The 27,962-nt window shown below is 49.5% G+C and overlaps 1 protein-coding gene and 1 long non-coding RNA gene across 5 annotated transcripts in view; one reads left to right on the plus strand and one right to left on the minus strand.

The window, feature by feature from the left end:
* Window positions 1-653: 653 nt before the first annotated feature.
* On the minus strand, window positions 654-26,913 carry LOC144378141 (uncharacterized). 4 transcript variants are annotated; one of them, XR_013439727.1, is made up of 5 exons: window positions 25,837-26,910; window positions 24,803-25,595; window positions 24,262-24,684; window positions 23,699-24,183; window positions 654-2,511 (listed from the first exon to the last, which is right to left on the minus strand). It is a non-coding gene; the product is annotated as an uncharacterized LOC144378141 (long non-coding RNA). The 4 variants fall into 4 exon arrangements; XR_013439725.1 differs by having other exon boundaries at window positions 23,699-24,684; XR_013439726.1 differs by lacking the exon at window positions 654-2,511 and adding an exon at window positions 16,800-19,136 and having other exon boundaries at window positions 23,699-24,684; window positions 25,837-26,913.
* The window catches only part of Hnf4a (hepatocyte nuclear factor 4 alpha), a 33,613-nt gene continuing 25,039 nt past the window's right edge, over window positions 19,389-27,962 (plus strand). Inside the window, exon 1 of the mRNA XM_078051840.1 lies at window positions 19,389-19,493. Coding sequence (XP_077907966.1) covers window positions 19,454-19,493 — 40 coding nt within the window. The 5' untranslated portion in view covers window positions 19,389-19,453. The remainder of the gene's footprint in view (window positions 19,494-27,962) is intronic.

Consider the following 27,962-nt stretch of genomic DNA (forward strand, 5'->3'; position numbering starts at 1 on the left):
GCGCGTGGCTTGCTTCCCTAGGGTCTCCAACAGGGGCATGGCCTGTGTGCGGTGGAAAGAGCTCGGTACGGCGGCTGGAGCTCTGGGCTTGGGTTTGGTTCATGCTGCCTAGGAATACATCGAGGGGTCCCAAGACGCCACAGAATGACCCAGACCAATAACACTAGCTCACAGAGAACCGTGGCTGGGCCCAGCTCAAGTTGCCACGCGTGGTCACGCTGGGGTGGGGACTTGAGCGAATGATCCCAAGGGAGGGTCAGCTTGGTTCCTCCCTATCTCTGTTGGTGCTGGAGAGAACCCAAGGGAAAGAGACATCAAGCCCTGCCCAACGTGGGGTGTCAGGAGCTGAGGCTGTTCTCGTGCCTCAAGGAGTGTCACTGTGTTGCAACCAACAGTGGGATCTAGACTAGAGGTGCCCGAATGTCCTCAGTAGATGGAGTAGAGGTTCGTCTAAGATGGAATGCCATCCCATCCTTGAAGGAAAAAGAGCAGATCTGTGTGCAGATGGGGAAGAACCTCCAAATTCCAGTAAGTGGAAAGAGCCAGCTGAAGACCGACCGGGGTGTCATTTCTGATTACAAAGCGCATATTGATGTATAGGTGTGCACATGTACTTGTATTTGCACAGAAAATTCCATGGGAAGACACACAAAAACTAGTGACAATTTTATTTCTGTGAAGGGGAAATTCAAGAGAATGTTTTTCCTTTGGGGGGCATGTTTTGAAGTTTAAGTTTTGCATTTTATACACCTAGTTGTCCCCGCAACCTCATACATAGAGCTTGGCCCTTGGAATGCAAAAGAAAGCCATTCTAGTTGTATGATGGAGGTCAAATCGCTCAGCACCTCTATGCCTCCATTGATCTCCCTGGAGCGGGGACAATACTGAAGTCCTTGACTCTTTTCATCACACAGGGAGGTTGTAAAACCCGGACACCACCCTCCTTAGAAGGAATGATTTAATGTCATCATTAACTGATGACAGAGGCACTGAGGGACTAACTCAGGGACTTGTCTCTTCACCAGCCTTGGCTGAAGGACTGAATAGCCTGCGGCCAGCCAAGACCTGCAGCAGCCATGACCTTGGGAAAGTTACTTCCCCTCTCTGAACCTATTTCCTCTTCTGTAAAATGAGATAATTCATGTATTTCATGGGAGGAGGGGGATTAGAAGAGATAGCTTGGTCAGAGGGCTGGGCTTTCATTGTGAGTGGTGTGTGTGTGTGTGTGTGTGTATGTGTGTGTGTTGCTAAGAATCGAACCCAAGGCCTCGTGCATGCTAGGCAAGTGCTGTGTCTCACTAAGCCACATTCCCAGCCTAGCTCTGCATTATTTAATACATAAATGTCAGACTTGATGGAACCAGGACCAGAGAAATATTCAATTTGTTACCAAAGGTATAGGAGAGTCAGCTCTAGGAAAGGACAGTCCAGGCCATTAGCCTAGGCTAGAGGTGAATAGAGGGCCCCCAGAGTCCCTCCCAAAGGGTAATTCAATAGCATCATAACCGATAACCTCTCACTGTCTCATCTATCCACTTTGGAGGACATCCACATGTCCTCTTATCCTGGCCCCTGTCAGTGATCACCAAAGAGCCAGAATTTAATGGACAGTTGTTGGAGTGCTTGGATGGATGGATGAATAATGATGGATGGATGATGAACGGATGGTGGATGGATAGATGGATGCATAGATGGATGGATAATGGATGGATGATGGACAGATGGATGGATGATGGATGCATTGATGGATGGATGATGGATGGATGGATGATGAATGGATGATGGATGGATGGATGGATGGAAGATGGATGGATATATGGATGAATGATGGATGGATGATGGATGGATGGCTTAATGATGGATGCATAGATGGATGCATAATGGATGGACAATAGATGATGAATGGATGGATGAACAATGATGGACCTCAGCTTGCGTCATTCTTTATTCATCCTGGGGACAGTCCTGTGCATGGTAGGTGTCAAGCATCATCCCTGTCCTTGTTCACCAGAGTCCAATCATGTCTATCCCCGTCAGTTGTGCCAACTGAAAATCTATCTAGATGGCCAAATATTCCCCAGAACGTGTGACAGCTGGGAGTTACACAGGAGCAAGAGTAGTAGCTGTGTTGTCTGCTACCATTGAGCACCCTGGGCTCACGTGTGGTGACTTTGCTTTGGGTGCCAGGGTCTACCCCAGAATCAGGTCTGGGGCTTCCCTGAGCAGCTGTGAGGAGAAGATGCCGGGTGGTGCTTTCTGCATACTAGCCTTATTCCTGGGCACATTATTTTCTTGCCCTTGTTTTCCTTGCTTATTTCTTTTGGCCCTTTGGTAGATTATCATTTCTGTAAGTGCCTCCAGTCTCCGTGAGAACAAAATCCATAGTTGTCTTTTTGTCACAGGTTTCTATAGGTTCTGGCCTCAAGTAGCCTTTGGTGGAGGTTAATGTAGATGAATGAGGGAAAGGACGGATGATGTGTTAGTCAGCTTTTCGTTGCTGTTGGCAAATACCTGAGAAAAATAACACGGAGGAGGAAAGAGTTATTTTGGCTCACGGTTCCAAAGATTTCAGTTCACGATCAGCTGGCTCTGTTGCTTTGGTCCTGAGGTGAGGTGGGCTCTCATGGTGGAAAGGCATGATGAGGAAAGTTGGTCAGTTCATGGCAGCCCAGAAGCAGAGAAAGAAAGAGAAGGGAACAGGACCAAATACACCCTTCCAGGGAAGGTCCCTGTGACCTCCTTCCTCCCATGAGGCCCCTTCTTCTACAGTCTTCACCATCTCCAAGGAATCTATTTAAATTATTAATCCATCAAGTAGATCAACTTACCCATGAGGTCTGAGGCCTCATAATCTAATTATTATGAGTCCTACCTCTGACACATGAAACTCTGGGGACATCCCAGATCCCAGCCATAACTGATGAATAAATGAATAGATGCTGAGGGGGAGGGACGGGGGGTTGATGAGTGGAGTGAGGGCTGGGTGGGTAGATGGATGGGCAGAAGAGGTGGGGAGTTAGGTCGACAGGACAAAGGAATGAGTAATGGGGAAGATGAAGGGGTAGGTAGATGGGCAGGCACCTACGAGTAGTTAGGTAGGTGGGTGATTATGGACGGATGGGACAGGTGGAGAGATTTGGACACATGTGATAAGTGAAAGAATAGGTAGCTGAATAGATGGTGGTTAGGGGATGGATGATTGTCTGAATGATGTAATGAGCTGGTGGTAGGTGATAGATGGATGGATGGACGGATGGATGATTGAGCTGAGATAGCCTGGAACAGAAGGACTATCAAGAGCTCAGGACAGCACAAGTGAGGAGACAGACTGATTTGGCCACAGGGCAATAATGCTTTGTCAAGAGAGTTCATTCTACTTTTCCTTGATCTTTCTTTCTTGTGTGTGTGTGGAGGGGAACTAGGGATTGAATCCTGGGGTGCTCTACCACTGAGCTACATCCCCAGCTCTTTTATTTTATTTCAAGACAGACTCTCACTAAAGTTGCACAGCCTGGCCTCAAACTTGCAATCCTCCTGCAACAGCCTCCCAAGTTGTGGGGATTACAGGGCTGCAACACCATGCCTGGCAGGAGTTTATCTGTTTGTAAGTGCCAGAGGAGGCTGGTTTTCTGAGGTGTAAAGACCTAGTCCCTTCGCTCTACACCATTTGACTTCAGGCCAGAGCAGAGGTTCTTGTCATAGGCCGTCTGCTCAGTGACTCTCTGATTTACAGCTATGTGATGGTGGGTTCTTTGAGTCACATTTCCGTTTCCCAATTTTTTCATCTTGTTTGTTATGAGGATTCCATGAGCTAATGAGGGAGGGTGAGTATTACTACAGCCTGCTTCGTCCCTGCAAAGGGTGGTAGGCCTGGAATTGAAAAGGACCACAGGTGCTGGCCGGCTATGGGACCATATCCCATCTCAGGCCATGGATGTTCCAACCCTTCATTGCTAAAGCACCCTCTCCCCCTTCTTCCCCATGTCCCTCTCCACACATCTTCCCATCCCACCCACTCAGCCTTCAGTGGTTCACAAACCTAGTTGCTCTTGGGAAACATCCTTAAGCCAACCTATGCTGGGGCTCCATGCAGACCTGGTGCATCAGAATTCCTGGGATTTCTAAACATCTGTAATTTTGTGTTGCATTCCACCTGTGATTTTGGGTATTCAGGTCAGCTGCAATAGGGAAATGGTTGGCTCTCTTTGTAGAGTGAGGAATGGACACCCAAAGTATATCCTGCTGCACCCAGAAGCCGCCCACGTTGATTAACTCCTTATTCGCTTGTTCACTTCTTCGTCGACTGTCCACTGGGACGGTCATCCGCAAGACGTTCTGGAAGGCACGGGGGCAGCATAGAAGAACAAAGTTTGCCTTGGAATCTGGGACTGTGCTCAATTTGGTGGGATCACAGACAAACCAGCAACCACCAAGACAGAGGACCTTGAGAGGGACAGATAGGGCACTGTGGGAACAAAGGGAACTTGAGGAGGAGAAAGGACGGAGACCTCTTGTCCCCGGAGGAGCAGACGGATCTCTAAGCTGAAACCTGAAGGTTTAGCAGGAGTCATCCAGGAAAAGAGAGGAAGGGTAAGAGTGTCCCCAGCTGGAGGAACAGCGGTGGCAAAGGCTGCCCGGCCACACTGCATGGATTTTATTGATAACTGAATGCAATTAATTCCACCATCTACGGAAAGCGTTGTGGTTGTTTCATGATTGAGTTACCTTGTCCTAGAAACATCCTGAGATGCTCCAGTGCAGGAACCATGCTGCCCATTTTATCCGATGCACAGGCCTCTGGCATAAGGATAAGCTTGCAGAGAGGAGAGAAGTGTGTTTCCATGGGAACCCTTTCCATATAACACCATGATGTCAGCGAATTTAAATGCTTTGTCCATCAAGGTGGGAAGTCCTATCCCCATTATACCACAAGAAAATCGAGACTCGGAGTTGCAAAGTGAGTTTCCCTGCATCATACAGCAAAAGACTGATTAAAATCTAGTGCGACCCAATCGTCATTCTTCCAGCTACACATCTACCCCTCATAATGGCACCCGAGGGACTGTGTGACTCAGTGCTGCACCTTAGAGCCTGGCGTCGGCTGGGTCACCTCCTACCTGTGTGGCTGTGAGTGGGTTCCTTAGTCTTCTGTGCCTTGTGCTCTTCACGTGCTGACTTGGGGGTATGACCAACATCTCTTTTGTAGGGTACCGGCAAGGACAATGTGGTTCATATCTGGGAAGTGCTGAGTGTCTGCACATAGAAAGTGCCATGAACACCAGGCATACCTGTCATCCCATAGAAAGTGCCACTCCCAGCTACTTGGGAGCCAACCGGGGAATGTAGTAAGACTCTGCCTCAAAATAAAATTTAATTAAGAGCTGGGGATGTAGCACAGTGCTTGCCTAGCTTGTGTAAGACCCTGGGTTTGATTCATAGTATTGCAAGAAGAAAGTGCCGTGTATATTTGAACTTCTGCATTAGTATTACCTCCACAGAGTGTGCACCTGCTGTGTGCAAGGTATTGCGTGACTGTTGTATGCAAGCATCTTTCTAGGTGTTGTGGAGCAAACAGATCTGAAGGACTGACTCTAGGATGCAACTGTCCACCTGCAGAGTCAGGGCAAGGCCTCTCTCCAAGCCTTCGGATGCTGTGTGACATGTGCAAATTTTAGATTAAGTGCTTTAATAAAAATAGTATATAGGTAGTGACAAAGCTATTCAACACTGCCAATTGGTGAATTTAGGTGAAAGGATACATAAGTGCTCACTATACTAATCTTTCAACCTTTAGTAGGATTGCAAGTTCAAGGCCAGCCTGGGCAATGAAGTGAGACTCTGCCTCAAAATACCTTACTCTTATTCCTTTCAAAGTAATTTGTTTTGGAAGATGAAACTGTTCAAAGTTGTTAGACCTGAGTCTGGTCACAGTGGTGCATGCCTGTAATCCCAGCTACTCAGGAGGCTAAAGCAGGAGGTTCACAAGTTCAAGGCCAGCCTCAGCCTTTTGAGAGAAGACCCTCTCTCAAAATAAATTATTATTATTTTTTTTATAGAGAAAAGGATGCAATTCAGGGATAAAGCACTTGCCTCGCATGCAGGAGGCCCTGGGTTCCCTACTGAGCACAACAACAAACAATAAAAGGAAAAAAAAAGAGATAGACATAAAAATGGAATAAAATAAGACAAAGCTAGAAGATTTAACTTAACATTAAGGTCTTTGGATTGTAACTCTAACACAGAGGTTGGCAAACTTTCTCTAAAAGACTAGACAGTAAATATTTTAGATTTTGCTGGCCAGAGGGATCTGTGGCAAATATTCAGCTCTGAGTTGTAGCACAAAAGCAGCCACACACAATAAGTAGATGAATGAGTGTGGCTATGTGCCAATAAAACTTTATTTATAAAGCAGGCAGTGTGCCACATTTGGCCCAGAGGTTATACTTTGCTGGCCTTGCTTTAATATATTGAATATTATTTACTTAAAGGCCCTTGAAGTATGGTTTTGTCTTTAAGTAGATATATTATTCCTAGAGTATAATTCAGCAATCTGCATTAGAAATTGGGGATCTGTTACCATACAGCCCTCCAAAACCTTAATATGCTGGACAAAATCATTTTGGCCTAGTTGCTGTTCACATGATTTACTGACTTGTTTTATTTCTTTAAAAAGTACCATTCTTAACCTCCAAAGCAGAAAACGTGTATGAATCATAAATGCATATAGCTGTATGAAATTGCACAAAGGTGACAACTTTTTTTTTAAAAAAGAAAGATGTAAAATAAAATATATTGTGAGCATCCCATGTAGTAAAACTAAGGTAAGAATAAGGTGTGTGTGTGTGTAAAACTTTTGTTTCATCCGTACATGTCTGTGGGTGTGTATGTGCTTATGGTTGTGATAATAGCAAAAACCTGTAGACTCCCTACAGGGGCTTTATGTGAACCAATTCCTAATTTTCAGAATGACCCTGTGAGGGAAGGGCTGGGTCTTCCCTGTTGTACAAATAAAGAAATGGAGCACAAGGAGGAGGTCCTGCAGTCAAAGTGATGTGGGCTTACCCAGGTGCCTGCTCAGGCAAGTGGCTCCCAGGAACTCACTGTGCGGCCACCCTTTACCGCCACTGAAGTCTGGGAAGCAGAGTGTGTTTCATCCTGAGGGTCATGGTCAAAAGGCTTAACAGTCACTGGACAGAATGTTCCCCAAGGTTCGTTTCGAATTTAAAAATAGCATACCCTCCAGTACGTGTACCCACAGGGTACAGGGGCTGATTCTAAGTAGTAAGTGCACAAATGCTTTTAAATCTTCACGAATTCCTTTTTATAGTATGTTAGAAAAATTCATGGCTAGCCGTTGAAGGCATTAGTATGAAATATCCTTCAAAAATTAACAAATGTCTTCAAGGAAAGAAAAATACCAAGTCAATAGTTACTGGTGAATAGAGTACAGGCACAGCATCTCTGAGCAGAATCGTGACGAGGAGAGCAGAGCTAGACCCAGGGCCAGAGCCTGAAATTGGCACCCAGATCCTGGCTCTACCATTCTCCAGCTTTTGGGGTTTGTTTGTTTAATTGTTTTGTGTACATGTATTTTCCTCTTTCTTTCATTTCCTCACTTTTTAAAAATCACTTATATAGTTCTCCAGCACTTACTCTGGCCAACCACTGTTCTTAACACCTTATAAACATTAACTCTTCCAGGCCTCACAATGGCTCATGGAAGGAGTCATCATACCATTTCTCAGGAGAGAAAACAGGCTCAGAGAGGTTAAGTAGCTTACCCCAAACCACACAGCCTACTCAAGGCAGAGCTAGATCTCAAGCCTGGGCACTGTCCTAGGAAGGGTGACACTAACTGCTTTAACAGACACACCACGAGCTGCAAGATGAACACTTCTTTCCTCCCCACAGCCTACCAGGGCTCCAGCGCCTTCCTGCCCAGCTAGGAGATGGGTTTTGCTTTAGTCTCCACACCACACTATGATTTTAGGTGGAATTTTCTTTACAGTTCTGGGCTCTGTTTCCTTTCTCTGAAAATGGGGTAAACCTTGCCAGTTCGGCTCACCCCTTGGGACAGCTCTGTGATGAGGGGATGGAGTTGGAGTCTTCCGCAGACCGCTAAGAGGCACACTGGACGCCAAGCCAAGCGTGGGAAGCACTCTGACTTAGACGTAGGGAGGATCAATTGAGGTGATGTGTGGGAAGACCTTGCCTCAAAGCAGATGGTGACAGCTGCCCAAAGGGTGAGGATAAGGACGTGGACAGGCAATTGACGATAAGGAACGCTGATTCATCACAAATTGGGATATACTTATCCAAGATCCTTCCTAATAGCAAGCTAATGCATTCTCCCTAAAGCCCAAAACCAGGAAGCCGCCGGACAGCCATGACCTTTAGAGATGAGAGGAAGATACAGGGGAAAGAGCCCAGAGCGCTGGCCCTGGGTGACACAGGCTCAGGGGACCGCAGGTGCGCGCTTGCTGTTAGAAGCCTGGGAGAATTCTCTTTCCCAATTGTGACCATGCAAAGGTCAGAATGAAACCGTATTTCAAACACCTGGGAATGTACCTGGAAATAAGAGCCTGGACAGGAAGCTATGGAGGGAGGGCAGAGTTGGAGGACTTGAGGGCGTAACTGTTCCAAGCCCCTGAAGAAGACGCTTGGGCTGTGCCACACTCCAAAGGAGTCCCGAGCTCTTCCACCCAAAGGGCCCCCTGGGCTCTCTTGTTGTTCTCCCTGTTATTTCCTCCCTTCAGACACCCTCACCCGCTCCCGGCTCTTCCCAGGGATGATTTCTTCTCATACTTTGGGTCTTAGTTCAGATGTCCCCCTCTCAGAGGCCACCCACAGCTAAGCCTGCCCGCTCCAGCCCTTTGTCACCAACCCCATTATCCTGCAGCTTTGAAAATTTCCATTCCACCCTCTGCTCACCCTCTTGGACTCTTTTTCGCTCTAACTCAGCAAGGGATCAGGCTGTCGTGTTCCCTGCTGCGTTCCCAGCGTGGACAACAGGCTTGGCACACAGTAGGCGCTCCATAAATATTTGTGAGGGGACAGTTGAGTCACGCTGCTGCCCAGCTGGATGGCCAGTGGTCTGGGAAGGAAGCGACGGCCTCTGCCTGGGCCCTGCCCTGGGTAAACAGGCCTCCCTCCACCCAGACAGCCTCTGTTTGACAACTGTCTGCCGTGGGCCTGGCCAAGCCTGGCCACACGGCCAAGGCCCCAGGATTCCCTGGGACAAGCAGCAGAGGCAGCCACACCTCAGGGAGGGCTTGTGAAGGCACAGGTCGCAAAGTTATCCAAACAGGCCTGAGGAAGGGTGGAGGAGGAGGTGAGACGCCAGGGAGCTGTACCCCAGCAGCTGCAGGAGGCCTCGGCCCAGCTGCCTGTGAGCTCAGCCCCAGGAGCTAGGAGCCCCAGGGTTTAAAGGACAGTTGTGTTGTTTTATTTTTCATTGTTTGAATCAAATTTAAATTGACTGTTAACTTCTAAAAATCCCAACTTCCAGTTTCTTTCAAAAATTGGAAGCTCTACTACACGGATTCCCCATACCCACAAGACAATGGTCTATGGAACTAATTTCAATTAGGTCTCTCTCTCTCTCTCTCTCTCTCTCTCTCTCTCTCTCTCTCTCTCTCTCTCTCTCTTACTGGGGGTTAAATCTAGGAGTTCTTAACCCCTGAGCCACATCCCCAGCCCTTTTTATTTTTATTTTGAGACAGGAAATTCCCTCTCAGTCTCCTTATCTCTAAAGGCTAAGTTCCCAGGGCCTCACTAAGTTAGTTGCCCTGGGTGGCTTTGAACTCATGATCCTCCTGTCTCACAGCCTCCTAAACCGCTGGGATTACAGGCAGGTGCCACCACGCATGCCCAGTGGATGCAATCTCCTGCTTCAGGGAGCCGCTAATTTTTTTTTTTTTTTTTAATGTGACTACTAGAACATTTAAAGCTACATTTGTGGCTCTCTGTTTTTGCTGGATGGCTCCGGTCTAGTCCCTTGGATTCCAAGGCAGTGACCACTGACCTGCACTTACCTCTTCCGTTCTTGAGTGGACCAGTCTCAGCCAAACCCCTGGGGCCTGTGTCTCCAGCTGGGTCTCCCCTCCCCACACTTATCTCTAGCGTCCCCTCCCTTATTGCCTGACCACCTATTATCTATCCTCCGGAGGATCCAGGTCCCAGAACTCCAGGCCTGTCTTCTAGAATTCTCCACGGTAGGGAGTCTGTCCCAGCCTCCTTTGTGATCTCCTTATCAGATATTCACAAAACAATGGTCAATCTGAAACTTAATTGCACATCCATTCTGTCTCCAGCCTGCCCAAGGTCCCAAATCCAGGGACTGAGGGTGGAGTTGGGGTGGAGAGAGGATTATTTGAGGTTTTCTGTTTACAGGAAAGACCTGTCTTAGCTCCTCTGAGGAGAGGGCTTAGGAAAGAGGGAGGGGGAGGAATCTTGGGAGTGGTGGGACCACTTCCAAGGAGAAGGCCCTGGGAGGGGCTGGGAGCTTGTGCTGCAGGGTTAGGAAGAACTGGTTTAGAGAACTGCAGAGGTGACTTGACCTTTCTGACCCTCAGTCTCCTTATCTGTAAAGGCTGCTTCTCTGAATTTTTGGAATTCTTCTGTCATGAACCTGCTTTAGTTAAGTGACAAAAAATATAGTTCTGGGGCTGCAGCTTGGTAGTAGAGCACTTGCCCAGCATGTGGGAGGCCCTAAGTTCAATTCCTAGCAAATAACAATAATAAATAGCAAAACAGTTATTTTTTTAAAATTTATGTAAGGAGGAATAAAATTAAATGGATATGGCATCTCATATTGATTATATTTTTATTGTTTTATGACTAAGCAAAGAATTCCCAGTCCCCCTCCTCCCTACCGTGCTGGGGATCCAACCCAGGGCCACAGATGAGCTAGTCAAGTGTCTGCTATTAAGCTATACCTAGCCCTGGTTTATTTTTCAGAGAGTACTGAGTTTTGAACTCAAGGACACTCAACTACTGGGACACATCCTCAGCCCTATTTGTATTTTATGTAGAGACAGGGTCTCACTGAGTTGCTCAGCATCTCAACTTTGTTGAGGCTGGATTTGAACTCAAGATCCTTCTGCCTCAGCCTACTAAGTCACTGGGTGTAATACCAGTAATGGAGTGCACCACCACTTAGTAATTTTTTTAAAAATTTTATTTATTTATTTTGGCACTGAGGATGGAACCAAGGGCCTCGTGGATGCTAGGCACGTTCTCTGAGCTACATCCCCAGATCCTGGACTTGGCATCTTAGTGTTGGGCTGCAACCTGGGGACTTAGAGGTGAAAACAGGTGAGGATTCTGGCGGTGTCCTCTTTGCATGCCCATTTAAACTGAGGCTCCAGGAAGAAAGGTGATCCGCAAAACCAGACCTCAAGTGGGTGGCAGAGCCAAGACTAGGCAGGCAGTTTTCCCCAAGTGACTCGCTCAGACGGAAGGAATTCTTTTTTATTATTATTATTATTTTTATTTTTTAGTTTTCGGTGGACACAACATCTTTATTTTATTTTTATGTGGTGCTGAGGATGGAACCCAGCGCCCCGCATGCCAGGCGAGCGTGTTACGGCTTAAGGCACATCCCCAGTCCCCGACAGAAGGAATTCTATTGTGAGTTGCTTGAGTTACACAAAATGGCCAGAACCTTTCTGACATAGAACTTTTCAGAGCCAGGAACTCATGACCAGGCCTTGGTCAATGCAGGAGAGCCCCCCCAAACCCTCCTTCCCCACAGTCCAAAGCATTAACTCCTGATAAAGCTCTTCCTGCCTCAAACGGAGAAATGTTTTCTCTTCCATATATTCCTGGTTATTTATTTTATTTTATTTTTTAGGTTGTCTAGATATTTAAAATCATAGGATTACTGAATGGTATGTTGCTGGTACTGGGTTCTGTCAAATCCTCCTGGAGGGTCACACTTTCTTTGGGTTTATTTTTGTTTGTCTAAATGAGAAATGATAGGTGACACAGAATGGAACCCCTGTCCCCACTCGATCCCCGTCACCCCTGCCACTCGGCTCAGAGGCGACCACTGTCAAGGTCTGGTGATTGTTATTATAACCAGACACGTTTTTGGACTTTGACTCTACATGCTGTACAACATGAGCAATAAAAGGAGCACTTTGCATGCTTGGGAAATTTATTCAAACGGTGTGTTGCAGGCAGCCTTCAGCAATGCCCTGTGATTCACCCCACATAATGGCTTTTGGATCTTCCTCTACCGATCCACATAATGCAATCGCTAACTTAAAATGCCTTGTATGTTTACTTCATTTTGTGACAATGGGGATGTTTCCATTTAGTCACTATCTTTTTTTTTTAAACTGAGGATGGAACCCAGGAGCTCTTACCCACTGAGCCACATCTCCAGCCCTTATCTATATTTTATTTAGAGACAGGGTCTCCCTGAGTTGCTTAGGGCCTCCCTAAGTTTTTTAGGCTGGCTTTGAACTTGCCATTCTCCTCGGAGGCATGTGCCACCAGGCCCAGCCAGTTTGTCACCATCTTAAAGCCACGAACAACATTCTTATGTCTGTGAATGAGAGTTTCTCTAGGGCACCGCACAGTAGTGGGGCCTCTGAGTCTCAGGCAGCGGGCCTCTTCCTTCCCATGAGATCTTGATACAAGATCTCTTGTCCACCCCGCACCTGTCAGCAGTGTTGGGGGTTCTCCTTGCTCCACATCCTCGAAAGCGAAAGCGAGCTGATGCTTCACTTTTCCATTTGCATTTCATCTATTGCTAGAGAGGGAGGGAGGGGTTCTCTCTGTCTTGGGGTTTCCTCCCCTTCTTAGATTGTCTTTATCTTTTCCTGCTTTCTTATTACATTATTTGCCTTATCAATTTACTTTTATTATTTTGTCTACTGGGGATTGAACCCCAGAAGTGCTTTACCGATGAGCTACATCCCCAGTTCTTTTATTTTTTTATTACGAGATAAGATCTCACTAAGTTGCTATGCGGTCCTCCTGCCTCAGCCTCCTGAGTCACTGGGATTACAGGCCTGCGGCACCACAGTCTGACAAGAAAGACCTTTTATACATATGTTTGTTTTTTTAAAATATTTATTTATTTATTTATTTTAGTTCTTGGTGGACACAACATCTTTGTTGGTATGTGGTGCTGAGGATCGAACCCGGGCCACATGCATGCCAGGCGAGCGTGCTACCGCTTGAGCCACATCCCCAGCCCTATACATATGTTTTTAAATAGCACACTACAGATAATTCAGTATGGCCGACACACCGTTCCCAGAAATAACATTGTTCTCAACGTAGTGAGAACATAGTTCTCTTTTTTAAAAAAAATTTTTGTTGTAAATGGTCAACCTGCCTTTTATTTATTTATTTTTACATGGTGCTGAGGATTGAATCCAGTGCCTCACACGTGCTAGGCAAGCACTCTACCACTGAGCTACAGCCCCAGCCCTGAGTTATTCACTCTTGATACTAATCCTTTTTTAGTTATATTAATGGCAAGTACCATTGAACATCTGTAGCTAATCTTTCCACTCCATTTATTTATTCACTTATTTATTAATGTACCATACTGGATACTGAACCCAGGGGCACTTAACTCATGAGCTATACCCCAAGTCCTTTTTTATTTATTATTTTGAGAAAGGGTCTTTCTAAATAGATGAGGTTGGACTCAAACTTGCAATCCTCCTGCCTCAGCCTCCAGATTGACTGAGATTACAGGCGTGCAGCATTGAGCCTGGCTAGATGCTTAGAGTTTTAATGTAGTTATATTTTAGCTAATTTATAAAGTCATTAAATATAGTATTTTCCTGTATGGTTTGTGCTTTTTGTATCTTGTCCATTCACTATTCCAGTGCCCTGAAAGTAAAAAGATATTACCCTAAATATTTTCTATAGGCATGTAAGCTTTCATTTTCATAATTAGGTCTTTATTCCATAGGGATTGGGTTTTGTGTGTGGTACGAAAAGAGAATATTAGCTTACTCAATTTTCTGTTGCTATAACAAAATACCCAAGACTGAGTAATTTATAAAGCACAGAAGTTTAGTTGGCTCAGAGTGCTGTAGGCTGGGAAATCTAAGGGCATGGTACCAGCATCTTTTCAGTATCTGGTGGGGGCCTCCTGGCTGTGTCACTACATGGAGGGGCAGAGCAAGTTGCTTGTGGGAGCCTCTCTTGCCTTCAGAAAGCCATGAACACCCACCTGCATGAGCTCATTTAATCCTAAAGGCCTCACATCTACATGCCCTCAGCCTGTGCATTGCTACACATGAACTCCTGAAGGACACATCCAAACCAGAGCAGAGGACATTTTTTTGTTATTTGAAAAGCCACTTGGTCCTGTACCCTTTACTGAATAGGGCATCTTAATTGCCTGGTATGCAGTACCTACCACCACTTCTGTCTTCCGTTTTCCAATATGTATAGACCTTCTGGGCTCTCCACGATGCTCTATTTATCTATTTCCAGCAACCATATTTAAGCAATTTTTAAAAGTGAGTGAATCTACAAGTACACCAAAATGAAGTTTCATTTTAAAAGAATGAAAAAACAGTTGAAATTAATTTGGGGGAGGTGGGTAGTGGATATTGAATTCAGTATTCAACCACTGAGCCACATCCCCAGCTCTGTGTTTGTATTTTATTTAGAGACAGGGTTTCACTGAGTTGCTTAGTACCTTGCAGTTGCTGAGGCTGCCTTTGAACTTGTGATCCTCCTGCCCCACTTTGCGGTTGCTGAGGCTGGCTTTGAACTCATGATCCTCCTGCCTCAGCCTCCTGAGCTGCTGGGATTACAGGCCTGGGGCAATGCGCCTGACAAGAGCTTCTAATTTTAGTCAGGTCCAACAGCTCTGTCAATGGTGCCACTGCTATATTTTAATGGCAATGCCTTGGCCCTCTCTGCTACACTGTGTCTCTCCTCTTCCCCAGGATCCAGGCCAGATGGCCTTTAGCTCTCTGGTTGTTTCCCCCCCTTGCCCCATCCTAGGAAAATTTTATGTGTCTAATTATAAAATCAGAACCAGGTGCAGCTGTCCCTTTCTGGTCCTTTCTGGGTAGAATGCAGGGGGCCTCAGCTCTGGTGACCCGAGCACTATGTCCTTGTCACTGACACCTGAGTCTAGGTTTGGGCAGCGGTTTCCAGGTGCAGCCTCTTACCTGCTGCTAGGGCAGCTCTCCCCGCCTCACTGTCAGGTGGTTTATTTTTGACCACTTTGGAGGATTTCTTATTCCTTTCCATCAAATTCAAACACTTCTGAGTCACTTGGCTCTTGACGCTGCCTGCTCTCTCTAGCAGTCACTGTGCCGGGCCAGTTCTGAGCCCTTCCTGTAGATCAACACCTATACTACTCACACTCCCAGTCACATGCTCATTGTCACTCCTATTTTGAAAATAAGAGCAAACACACGGAACTGGAGGTCTAGCTCACGGAATAGCTCACTGTGCACACTTAGCATGTGGGAGACTCTGGCTTCCATCCCCAGGGTCTTTCCACAGGTGGCTTCCACTGAACTGTGGTCAGTTGGTATGTCTGCTCAGAAGGGAGATGAGGCAGTGTGGGCTTGGCCGATTCAGGTTCTGTGTCTCCTTGGGAAAGTCATCCAGGGAAGGGTGGCTGGAAAGGAGAGGAAGTAAAGGCAGGATCCGTGTGGGCGGGGGGCCTCCCACAGTGCCTGCTTATCAGGTCACCAGGAGGATTCTTGGCAGAGTTTTTAGAGTGGGGTCTGAGAGCATCCTGCACCAGAAGCATCTGGAAGCTCAGGAAACATCTGCTGCCTGGGCCCACTGCCGAGCCCAGAGCCTGAAGGTAGGACCCCAGGGATTCGGATTTGCAATAATGGCCCCAGATGATTTGTTTGGACACTGAAATTTGAGAAGCTCTGAATTACTGGGAGAAAATTTTCTTGTACGTCTAAGAGGTCTAGCACCGTGGTTCTCCATCAGGGGAAAATTTGACCCCCAAGGCATGTTTTTAAATATCTGGAGAATTTTTTTGGGGGGAGGTTTCACATCTTGGGGGAGGGGCAAGGTGCTACCAGCATCTAATGAATTGAGGCCAAAGATGCTGCCAAGCAGCCTGCAAGCCCAGGAGAGCTCCTCCATGCACCCATGCAGGAAGCTGACAGCACCAAAGTCAGGAAACTGGTGGACAAGCAAGTGCTTCTCACTTCTTGAACCCTCCTACGTGTAGAAGCATCTATGATTTCAATCCCCACCTTCCAGAACTTCTATAAGCATGAACTCCTTTCTGTTGATTGCCTACTGTTTACCAAGGACGTCAGCATATGATTAGTAGTCTCTCCTTAAAAATCTTTTTTTTTTTTTTTTTTTTGAGGGCTGGGGCTGAAGCACAGTGGCAGAGCGCTTGCCTAGCATGTGTGAGGCACTGGGTTGGATCCTTAGCACCATATACACATAAAATAAAGGCATTCTGTCCTAACCTGGAAATAGTTAACACACAAATAACCAAACATTTGTGCCATTTCAAATCAATATAAAGTGCTAAGGGGAAATAATAGGTACAGAGACAGAGAATAAAGAGGCGAAGGATGCAGAGACCCTGCATAAACATATAGGAAATTCCTCCCAGATACAATAAAAATTAAGTCCACATCTGAAGGATATTTTTTTCACCCAACAGGCATGCAAAGGACCCAGGAATCATATTCTAGGCAGAGGGCAAAGAATGTGCAAAGGCCCTGAGACAGGAAGGGAAGAAAAAGGTGGGGGTGTAGGAGCGGGATGAAATAAGGTTGGAGAGGTAGAGAGGTTAAAAAGGAGGCTGTGCCCTGCTCTAGTCTCTGGCAGGGGTTTTATGAGCTTTATTTATTATAAATGCAAAGGAAGTTGTAAAGGTGTAAGTAGAGGAGGATCTGATCCAATGTAGGCTTGTACAAGATCACCCCTGTCCCAGGCTGAGGAGTGGGTGACAGGGGAGCCCGAGTGGAAAACAGATGTCCAGAGATGATGGGCGTTTCTGCCACCGCTGGTTCGGTTGGAGATGATGAAAATTCTAGATACTGTAGGAGGTGGAAAGAACTGGGTTTTCTGATGAAGGGAGAGATAGCAGGTGAGGCGGGACACAAAGATAGTGACTCCTAGTATTTGCCCTTGAATTGTTAATGGGGAAGGGTGACCGGTATTTCGTGTAGATATTACTATTGTTCTCGTAACAGCTGAGGAAAGGGAAGCAAATCTCCCTCTGCACAAAGCTTCAGTGTGTCTGACTCCAAGGTCCAGTTTTTCCACTGCCCATACCCTCCAATTTCCATAATGGAGGGGTGACATTTAATGACAGCAATGTCATTAAATATGCCTCTGAATGCAAACGTGGGCTTCCGCGAGGAGCCAGCACAAAGCCTGGGACCTTCCTCCAAGGCGCCTGCGCACTGGCACCAGGTGCTGGGAACTGAGGCCTCAGGAACCCTGGAAAGGCAGCGCGGAGGCGGCCTGGGGAACCGGTTTTTACGTCTTGCGTCCTGATTGGTGCAGTAGCGACGAGCTGTTATTGGTGATTGTGTCGAGCTGGCTTCCGCGGGTTTGGAGAGATGTCGACCGACTGGTCCTGTGATTGGTGGGCCTGTGGCGCGGCTCCGCTGTGGTCGGTGGAGGCTCTGTGACAGCTACCAGCTACCTAATCCTGAGCGCCAGTTGCCGCGCGGGCCACTAGGGGGAGCCCGGGGAGTGCCGAGCGCGGCAGATGTGCGTCGCTGTCGCCTCCTCCGGGACGCCCTCCGTTTCGGGGCTCGCAGCAGGTTCTGCTGCGCCGGGGGTGGGGCGGGCCAGGGGGGGGAAAGTGTGTCAGGGCTCCCGGCTCTGGCCAGGTGGCCACGCTTCTCTGCACAGCTCCTTTGGCCTCTTCCCCTGGCTCCCAGCCCCGCCGAGGACATTGGCTGACCCGAGGGGTGGGTCTGCGGGTTCGCGCAGGTTTGCGAAGGCCCAGGTCCAAGCTGCAGGCCGCGGAGTCTATCGAGTGAGATTCAGCAGCCCCTTTCCCCGGCTGGCACCCTCTGCCCGCCGCGGAGTCTCCCTCGTGCCCTTTAAGATCCTCAAAGGGCTTTTCCTAAGCAACACTGGGATTAAGAGTGGTGCAGGTGAAATCTTGCTGCCAGATCCAAAGACGCCCCCTACCTGTCCCGGTGTGCTGTCGCATCGTGCTGTGTCATTGTTTAACCACTATTTGAATGTACTTGGTTGTTTATTTACTTGATTTGGGTCCCCACCCCGCCTTTCCACCTCGACCCAAGCTGTGTGCCAGGGGAGGTGGGGGGGATAGAGCTTCCAGAAACAATCCACGACTCTCATTTGGGTTTGAGATAAACCACAAACTTTTAAAGTATGAGTATGCCCCATGCATTCTTTGGGACCTACTTTAGGAAAGCATTCCGTTTTTCTGGACTTGCAGTTTGCCTGGGCAGCCTTGACCTGGCTTGCTGGTTGCAGCCCTGTGAGGCAGGGCTCTTGCCCAGGATCTTCGCTGTGGCATCTCCTGGGATCGCACACGGGGCAGGTGCTGAATCAGTGGTGAACGCTGGGGCCGACGATTCCTTGGTTCGGTTGGCTCTTTCGTTCAACCAACCGGTTATATTGAGCGCCACCTGGGTCCTGGGAATGCAGTGGTAAAGGGGACCCTGCTGGAGGAGGAGGCAGACGAGCACCACCTGATTAAACTGTGATGATGAAACGCTCTGGGGCTGTGGGAGGATGGTTGGCAGGACTTGCCAGAGGAAAATGACCAAGATGGGACTTGGAGGAGGGACAGGGAGGCAGTGAGAGATGTGACAGCTCTCTGCCAGGGAGGAGGGTAAGGCGCGGGGTCTGCAGGTGATTGGGGAAGGGCAGCAGAAAGAGGTGAAGACACTTACATTCACTGAGTGTCACTACCCACCACACAGACCCAAGAGTGACACCTGGGTGGCATTATGGTGCCCATCCTAAAGATGAGGAAACTGAGGCTCAGAGAAGCGCAGTGCTTGGCCCGAGGCAGTCTGAGATGGAAAAGCTGAGCATCAAATTCAGGTCTAACAGACTCCCAAAGTGGCACTCTTCGAGAAAAGCTGAGGCCCAGAACCCCAAATGGAGGATAAAGAATCTGGCTCAGAAAGGTGACGTAGGCTCCCATGAATGCGTCTCACCTGTTCAGCAAAAGAACACAGAGAGCAGGAGGGCCAGACCCAGGCCTGCAGGCCCGGTGTCTCCCACTGTTTGGGTTGGGTCTCTAGGGGCCCCTTGCAGAGGCCTGGGGCTAATTCCTTGCGTGGGTCCTGGACAGGTCTTCAGTCTCCATGGAGACCGCCTCCCACCATCCCTGAAATCTCATTGTGACCAGTATTAAGGGATTAACTCTGCCCAGCAGTCCCCACAGGGTCTAGGGTGCCAGGGTGGCAGCAGGGGCTGACTCAAGGATGAAGAGGTTGCCCACTGTGCGGGACCCCATAGCACCGGGAGGAGGATGTCGGCCGGGGGCCAGGGCCTCCCCCAGGACCCACCAGGTATGGTCCTGCCTCTGCATTTGCCTGGAAGGAATATGGGGTGGCAGGAGGGAGACACCGAACCGGGGGGAGGAGGCTAGGCTGGACTTTGAAGCAGTGTGGAGACTTTTATCCCCAGCCTCCATCCAGGAAGGCCAAGGGCCCTGGTAGGTGAATGATATTCTGGTCAAAACAGAGGATTCAGATTCCCTCAACAAGGAGAGGGAGCCCCCAAAGATGCCTTTAGGGGGGCTTCAAGGCTGCCCAAAGACCAGCTGTCTAATCTTCATTTTGCATCCGAGGCGCAGAGAGCGAGCTTGACTTGCCCAGTCAGTGCTCTGAGCAGGTCAAGGATCCAGGGGGACCCTGAGTTCGCCTGCACGGAAAATGTGGGCTAAGCTCTCCTCACCACTTCTGTCTTGAATTCCAAATCCTGCCCTCCAGGAATGGGTCCCCCAGGGCTCTGCACTGGCCGTCCCATTGGCCAGGCTTCCCTTCCTCCCTGCCCCTCCTCCTTTGGACCTTGCTGCTGCCAGCACACTCTGAGCTTGCAGGTTCTACAGTGCTGGATGGCAGGGCCACCAGGCCATGACGTCCCATCCAGGGGACACCCCCCACTGGGTCCCTATTTGGATGACTTATTCCATACTTTAGCCTGTCTTTGGGTCTTCAGGGCCCAGAAACAGGAGGGGCCCTCACAGCCCACCCCACCCCACCTTCCCTTGTGCCCAGGAAGGCCAGGTCTGTGCTGCACCAGTTCATGCCTGGCTCCCAAACTCCTGAGGCCCGGATTCCTGGAAGGCCACTTCCGTTCAGGGGACAGACACGGGCTCTGGAGCCAGGGAGAGAGTTCCAACATGACTGACTTGGCTTCCTGGGAAAACAACGCTCCCTCCCAGAGCCTGTTTCCTCCCCGTCAAAGCTGGCTCTCAACTGCCATGGGAAAATCTGCAGGCCACAATGGTCAGGGAAACAGGCAGGAGGCAGGACAGCGTGGGAGGCAGGGCTGACGACCTGTGATCTTATAGGTTCTTGTACTTCCGTGAAAGACTTTCAAGAAAGATCCATGAGAAAGTAGGAAAATGAGGAAGGGTGGTAAAGAGGTGGAGAGCTCAGGTGGCAGCAGGCAGAGCGGACCGGGCTTCTCAACAGGGTGCCTTTTTCACATCTGATTCTGAGCCATGTGAAGGTCATTAATGATTCAGAAATAAATGTGCAATGTCTAACAGATCCTCCTCCTCATCATCATCACTACACACACACTTCAATAATAGGACAGGTATGCAGAGAAGATGGGCATCCAAGGGACAGAGAAAGCCTGGCTCCACGTCCCTGAACTCTTGGCCTGGAAGGGCCTCTTACTTGATGCCAATATTTTATTGACAGTAACAATAACAGCCATTGGCACCAAGAATCAGGGACCGGCTCAGGATGTCATCCGCTGACTCAGCATTCTGACATTGCGAGGGAGTTGTGGGTCCATTTTACAGATGGGGAAACCAATCCTCCCTGAAGTTCTGAATAGTAAAGTTGCCCTTAGTTGGAAAACTTGGACCTAGAGACCCAACCCAAACAGTGGGAGACACCGGGCCTGCAGGCCTGGGTCTGGCCCTCCTGCTCTCTGTGTTCTTTTGCTGAACAGGTGAGACGCATTCATGGAAGCCTGCGTCACCTTTCTGAGCCAGATTCTTTCCACTTCAAAATGTCAAGCCTTCTAGGATGGGCCTGAATCATCCTGGATGATCAGAATCATCCAGGGATTTCAAAAAATACTAAAGCCCAGTCAGTGCTCTGAGCAGGTCAAGGATCTGCTACTCTAAGAGTTGATCACTGGTGTATCACCCAGCCTGGGCCTCAGTGTTTTGCTTTAGGGCTGAGAATGGAACAACATCCCCTCTGCTCTGAGCTACCACTGAGCTACCCGAGCAGCTGAGCATCTATATATATATTTTTAAGATCCCAAGTGATTCTGTTTCCCTATCTAGATTGAATCTCTGCTTTATGCTAGACACAACTTCCCAAACAGGAATCCAAGGCCAGGGAGGGATGGGGCTTTGTCCGAGGTCACACAGTGGCTGGAAACAGAGCTGGGGCAGAGCTCGCAGTAGCTTACATGGATTCTTTGTGTAAATAAGAAAAAGGCATCCCCCTCCAGGCAGGCAAAGTTCATGGGCTTTGGAGCAAGGGCTGGATTTCTACCCCCACTCAACCATCTTGGCTAGAGAACGCGTGTGTGGGGAGCAGCTTGTACAACTGTACACAATGATCCTGGCCTAAGTCTCAGGACTTGCAAATCGCAGTGACCTCCAGACAAATCCCTGAAGCCCCTCAGGAGGGATCCAGAGAGGCTAAGGGTGACTTTTATCCCTAAGACAAGGGCCTGGACTGAGCAGGAACTTCCCATCACCCTTCAGGCCCCATGAGGGCAGGCTAGGCCCCATCTAATTCCCCAAGGTCACCCCTGTAGATAAAGTCAGGAACATAAACAGAAGAGATGAACATAAACAGGAGAACAGGAACGCCCCCCTGGCAGCAGGCAGGCAACCCACAGGGCGGCTCCACCCACACAGACTGGGTCCTGGCTTTCCTCCTGATGGCTCAGCCTCTAGCCATCCTCTCTACCTCAAAGTCAGCAGCTCCCGCAATGCCCTGATCTCTGACCAGAGGGACTTCCATGCCCCGCTACTGACCAGCTTTCCTTGGGCCCTTACTACATACATTCCTGGAAAGACAGGGTAGCGTTAGGGTTAGGAGCACAGATTCTGCAATCAGTTTGGACTTGAATCCTAACTTATTTCTTATCAGCTGAGTGGGCTTGAGCGCATGACTCAATCATTCTGTGCCCATGCTCCATAAAATGGTGATAAAAACACTGTCTGTGTTAGGGTGGTGTAAGAATTCATGAGTTAACACACGGATGGATAGCCCCCCCACCAAAACACCTGCATGCACATTGGCCCTCATTATCAATGAATGCTTTTTACTCCATTCACCCTCCTGACAACCCTAGGAGTTAGGTAGGTATTGTTCCCAGTTTACAGGGAGAGAAACTGAGGTTCGGAGGGATCAAGAGTCAGGGCAGGGTTTGGCCAAGAGGAGCTGTGACAGAGTCTGGTTTGCAGCTCATGCTGCTGGTCCTGCTCCTCAGAGGACCACAGAATACACTACAGGTGAAGTCCCCTGCCGTGGGATCTTCCAGGACTCTCAGGACACCACTCTGCTTACTTCTGCCCTCTGAGGAGAGGAGGATGGCAGGGGAAGATGTGCATGCAGCACCCTTGTTCCCTGATGTCCTTCAACATGTCATTCAGGCCCAGAGAGAACCTGTTATCCCTGTCTGGGCTGGAGACCCAGGATACCTGGGTGGCCTGTGTTCTTGTCTGAGGCACCCACCACTCCCCTGGCCTCTTTTCCCATCTGCACACTGAGGGGCTGAGGCTGCACCTGTGGTCTCCCTTCTCTCAATGGAAACATTAAAAAAGATCACACCTAAGAGGGCATCAATCCGTGGGCTCCTGGGAACACCAGAAGCTGCTTTGAAAAGTCAAATAAAAATAAAAAGCCCCAGCCCACATCCTCCAAAAGGTTCTCTTGGCTCTGATGCTGCAGGATTCTAGAAACCCAAGCTCAAAGCCACTGCTTCACATCCCCATTTGGAAATTTCCCCCACCCCCATTCCGCAGTGTTTTTATCTCTCTTTGGTAACAGAGCAAATTTGCTCAGGACCAGGCAGGGGGACAGGCAGACTGTTGACTCTTGAGCAAAACTCCCCTTTGGAGGATGGCAGAGGAGGCCTCGGGATGCGCGTAGGGAGGCCAGCGGCCTCTTGCATAACCCAGGAGGCCTCCTGCCCACCCAGGCCTTTTCAGGGTTAGGGGTGAGGCAAACCGCAAACTCATGCCCAGTTAATTTTTTAAGGCAAAATCAACAGTCTCAGCAATGATTAGCAGGCAGGTAAGTTCATCTTAATCATGCTGAGGAGAGGGAGGGAGGAAAGAGGCCTGTGGAGGCCCGGGGATGGGGCCCAGTTATCAGTTAACCATGTGAATAGTGTTTCCTTCCAAACCCACTGGCCTTCAGCCCCAGCTCCCTCGTCTTCCTCTCGGAAATGCTCCTAGGGCAACCTGGTGGCCATCAGTCACTGAGTGAACAAACACACGGGGCCATCCACGGTCTGTAGGAGAGGAAGCGAAGGGGACTGACCTCCTTGTTCAGTCCAAGCTTACCTGCCACCACTGAGTGGCCTGGAGCAATTCCCACGTCCCTTCCAGCCTCTGGGGCTCAGGGAGGGGCCCCCTGGTCTCTGGCCAGCTCCACTCTTCAAACGGCAGCAGCTTCCCTTTGCCGACAGCCTCAGGGTCTCCATGTGCCAAAGGAGGGGGTCAGGGACACAGCCTGTCCAGTGCTGTGGGGTCCCTTCGGGATTAAGCCATGGCTGTGTGAGCAGGTGGTCCGTTGGGGAATCCAGGAGGAGCCCAGAGGCCCAGACAGCCAGGGGGCCTACCTGGCATCTGCTGTTGAGACCAGCAAGCATCAGATCCCAACTCTGGGCAGGAAGCTGTCCTCTCAGGTGGGAGGTGGGGGTCCTTGGCGGACCCCAGCTGCCCTTGGCCTCCTACCCCAGATCTGGGGAGCTGTCGGGAAGCAGCCAGACCAGGCCAGCCTGGGGCCAGGTGGCGGCTAGACTGGAGTTTGGTCAGCAGTTGGGAACCTATATTGTGAGATAGTTAGGACTTTGTCCACAAACTGGAATTTGAAATTTCAAAGGGGCAAAACTGAAGGGCCCTACCCGACAGGGGAGATGGCTCTTGGCTTCTTTCCCCCACGACTTTTGTTCTTTGTCTCCATAAAATCCTGGTTTTCCCTGCCCCACGCCCCGCGTGGCGGGTGGCAGAGAAAGAGTAGGAGTTGCTGGAGTGGTGAGTCCCCAGGAGAGGACAGGCACCAGGTGGCCCTGGGGTGGCTGGGCACCTGGAGGATGCCTCTCAACCTCCATGTGTCTGGGGACCGGATTGTGGCTCCTCAGGCCCTTGGGTGCCCTGGCTGTGTCTGGAACCAGCCCTGAGCTCCAGAATTCTGGAGTTCTTCTGGAGACTCCAGGGGTAGGGCAACAAGGGAGCTCTAGAGCCAGGCGGTCCAAATGGCAGCCCCTCTGCTGCACGCTGAGGCCTTGGGACAGTCATTTCACCTCTCTGAATCTCAGTTTTGCCACCTATCAGATAAAATGAAGAGTTTTGGTTCTCAGCACCAGGCCTAGCACATCTCTATAAACATTAGCCATTAGTGTAATTTAAAAGAAAACTCTGCCTCCTATAGTGGTTCGCCCTTACCTGTGCATGGCAGAGGCATGTGATCCGGGCCCACGGGTGGCAGCCTCTCCTTCCCTTCTTAAACTCCTCTCCTGGACCTTCAAGCGAGCTCTGCCGTCCTGTCAGCTCCTGGGAGCTGCTGCCCTTTGGAGCTGGGTCCTGACAGCTCCAGAGGAAGGGGAAGAATCGATGGCTTCAAGTCCAGGGCTCATTCAGGGCCGGGCAGGCCACACCTGGGAGCTTTCCAGAGATAGGGTCCCAATTCCCAAAGATCCTGTGGCCAGCAGCTCAAGGAGTCCAGCACCAACAACAGTGACCCCCTGCTATTTTGCCCTTCAAGGGATTGGTTCCAGGACGCTCTCCAAGGCCAAAATCAGTGTTTCAAGTCCTTACTATAAATTGCTTAATATAATTTGCACATGACCTACAGACATCCTCAATCATTACGAGATATACTACCGAATACATTGTGAATGCTCTGTAAATAGTGGTTATACTGTATTGTGTAGGCAAAGAAATAATGGCAAGGGAAAATCTTCTGTGCTATAGCCAGGTGTGGTCCCAGGTCTTTGGGAAGTTAAGGCGGGAGGATCGCTGGAGGCCAGGCCTTGAGTTCAAGGCCAGCCTGCACAACATAGCGAGACCCGTCTCAAAAACAAACATCCTGCACACACGTTCAGTTGTGACACAAATTTTTCCGTCTGAGGTTGGTTAAATCCTCTGATTCAGAAACTCTGGGTCCAGAGGGCCTGTATGTGGCCATTCAATGCCTGCTCCATCCCCTGAAGAGGAGATCAGCCCCATTTTTCTGATGCTGAAAGTAAAGCCAAGAGAAGTCGAACCTGAGATCCCAGAGTTTGGTCAATTACAGCACCTGAATTTTGACCCAGATCTGTCTGACTTTCAAGCTTTATGGTTTATGCCCCTAAAGGGAAATGGTGGGGTAGAAAAACTGCGGACCATATAGTATTTTCTCATTTAATCTTTTTTAAAAAAATCCCTATAAGTTAGGCCCATTGTTTGGAAGGAGAATCCAGTGATTCAGAATAACTCACCTGAGGTGCAGAGCCAGGGGATCTCACAGGCAAAATGTCATTTATGGGAGGAAAGTAGATGTGCAAGACACTGTTCCACGTTGGCTGAAGGTGGGGTGAATTGTGTATATGCTAGAAGATGCAATCTGTAGTTGACAAACAGGTAGATTTACTTCTGGAGTAGATCTCATGGGGTAGGACAGGGATCTGGCCTGAGCCTCGTGGGCTGCGTGCCATGCCGTGGGTAAGTCACATCCTCCGTGGTTGGTGCACCTCAGAGCTCCCGGCGTCCACCTGGAGTTCTTGTGTGTGGCATGGTATGGCCTGGCTGACCCTGCTTGATCCTAGACCTTATGTCATTGCATCTCAGCCATCATCTCTGGGAAGATGCATGGTTGTTTGGTTGCCTAATTAAACTCTGACTTGCCAATGATCGCACTCCAGTTTTGGAAATCTGGAAGTGTGCCTCTTACCGTTGATAAATCACGGGACATAGGGGACGAGTATCACTGGACTGTGTAAGGGGAAGTTGTGCATGGGTTGTCACAGGTGGCAGATAGGTGGCAGGGGCCTGGGTGCCCCCACTGGCCCCTTTCTGAGCAGCTGTGCATCTCTCCTGTGTTTATCCTCTAGCTGGGTCTTCCCAAGTCCAGTGTTGCCCTGAAGGCCACCGGAGCTGGCTCCAGATGTTCCATGCTGGAGCACAGGAGGAACCCACCGGCATCTGAATCCCAGATGTGGGTTGGGCTAATCAGAAATAACTGGACCAGGATTGTCTCCCCATTTTACAGATGAGGAGATTGAAGCCCTGGGACAAGATGTGATGTAAACACAGCCATCCCAATAGTGACAGGGCTGGTTTCTAAACTCCGGTCTCCTGGCAGCCAATCCTGCCTCTGTTCTCCCCCTCTTCTTATGCACCTCCTCCCATACCCCCAACTCCTCACCTCCAGGGATAGAGGGGGAAGGGGGGGAGAATAAAGCTAACCAGGGCAAAGGAAGGGCTTCTGGTGGTTGAAGAACATGGAGAGGGTGCACCTCCTGCCTTTGCCCCTCTTCCATTCCCCTGCCCATGCACTCACCCCTAGCTCCCTCACGCTTCACCCACCAGGGCTCCTGGGCTGGCCCTCCCCCTCTTTCCCTGGGTTTTTACCACATCCCCCCCCTCCGCCCCCGACCTCCCTTCTGACCAGCAGAGCAGGACAGGCCCAGGCCTCCTAAGTCTCTGCATTGCAATGCCATCTCCTTGGCTGGCGTTGGAGCCCTTGAACGCGTCTGTAGAGAAGGCACAGAGGGTTTCAGGGCATGAGAAGGACCAGCGGAGCCGAGAGCTGAAGACAGTCCAGGCACGCTGCAGAATTTTGAGAGCCCAGTCCCAAATGAAAGTGCAGGGCACCTTGTTCAGACATCACAAAAGATGTCAAGAGCAACAGCACAGCACTGAGCGCGCGCAGGGCCCTTCTGAAGGTGACCGCACCGCAGGTACATCCATGAAGCCCCACTGCATGGAGGAACTGTGTGCAGAGTGACAGGGAGACAGGAACGGGGGTGTTTTCTTCTGCCATCTCATTACTAAATTGCCCTTGAGGTTGATTGTACCTTTTACAGAGAAGGAAACTGAGGCTCAGTGAGGAGAATCATTTACCCAGAGTGATGATTAGGGGTGGCAGGCGCCTGAGTGCTAACCCAGGCCTGCCGGGCTGCAAACCTTATCTCAGCCTGTGTCTGGGAGTGGGCGGGGGCCGAGGGAAGCAAAAGATGAGACCAGGCATCAGTGGAGCTATGTGGCTAGTGGTAGCCATTGGGGAGTCATAGAAAGCCAGGGAAGGACCTAGAGTTGAGCCCCATCCTTCCAACCCTTCCAGTCCATTCTGTTCCCATGGCAAGTGGGAAAATGGAAGGGAACTGGAAGGAGCTCCCAGGATCCACAGGACTCCTGCTTGAGCCTGGGATTAGGTTTCCATTCATGGTCCACAGGGAGATTTATCTCTGCAGGAGCACTGAGGGGTGAAGTCAATGATTTAGGAAGTGACTGAGTTAGGGCGTCCTGGAGATAGACTGTCACTGCCTGAGCATCCAGTCTGAATGTCCCACTTGGGGTGACAGTGACTGTGGAGTGGCCGAGTCAGGGGTCTAATGAATGCCAG

This window comes from Ictidomys tridecemlineatus, chromosome 5 (genome assembly GCF_052094955.1).
Source record: "Ictidomys tridecemlineatus isolate mIctTri1 chromosome 5, mIctTri1.hap1, whole genome shotgun sequence".
NCBI lineage: Eukaryota > Metazoa > Chordata > Mammalia > Rodentia > Sciuridae > Ictidomys > Ictidomys tridecemlineatus.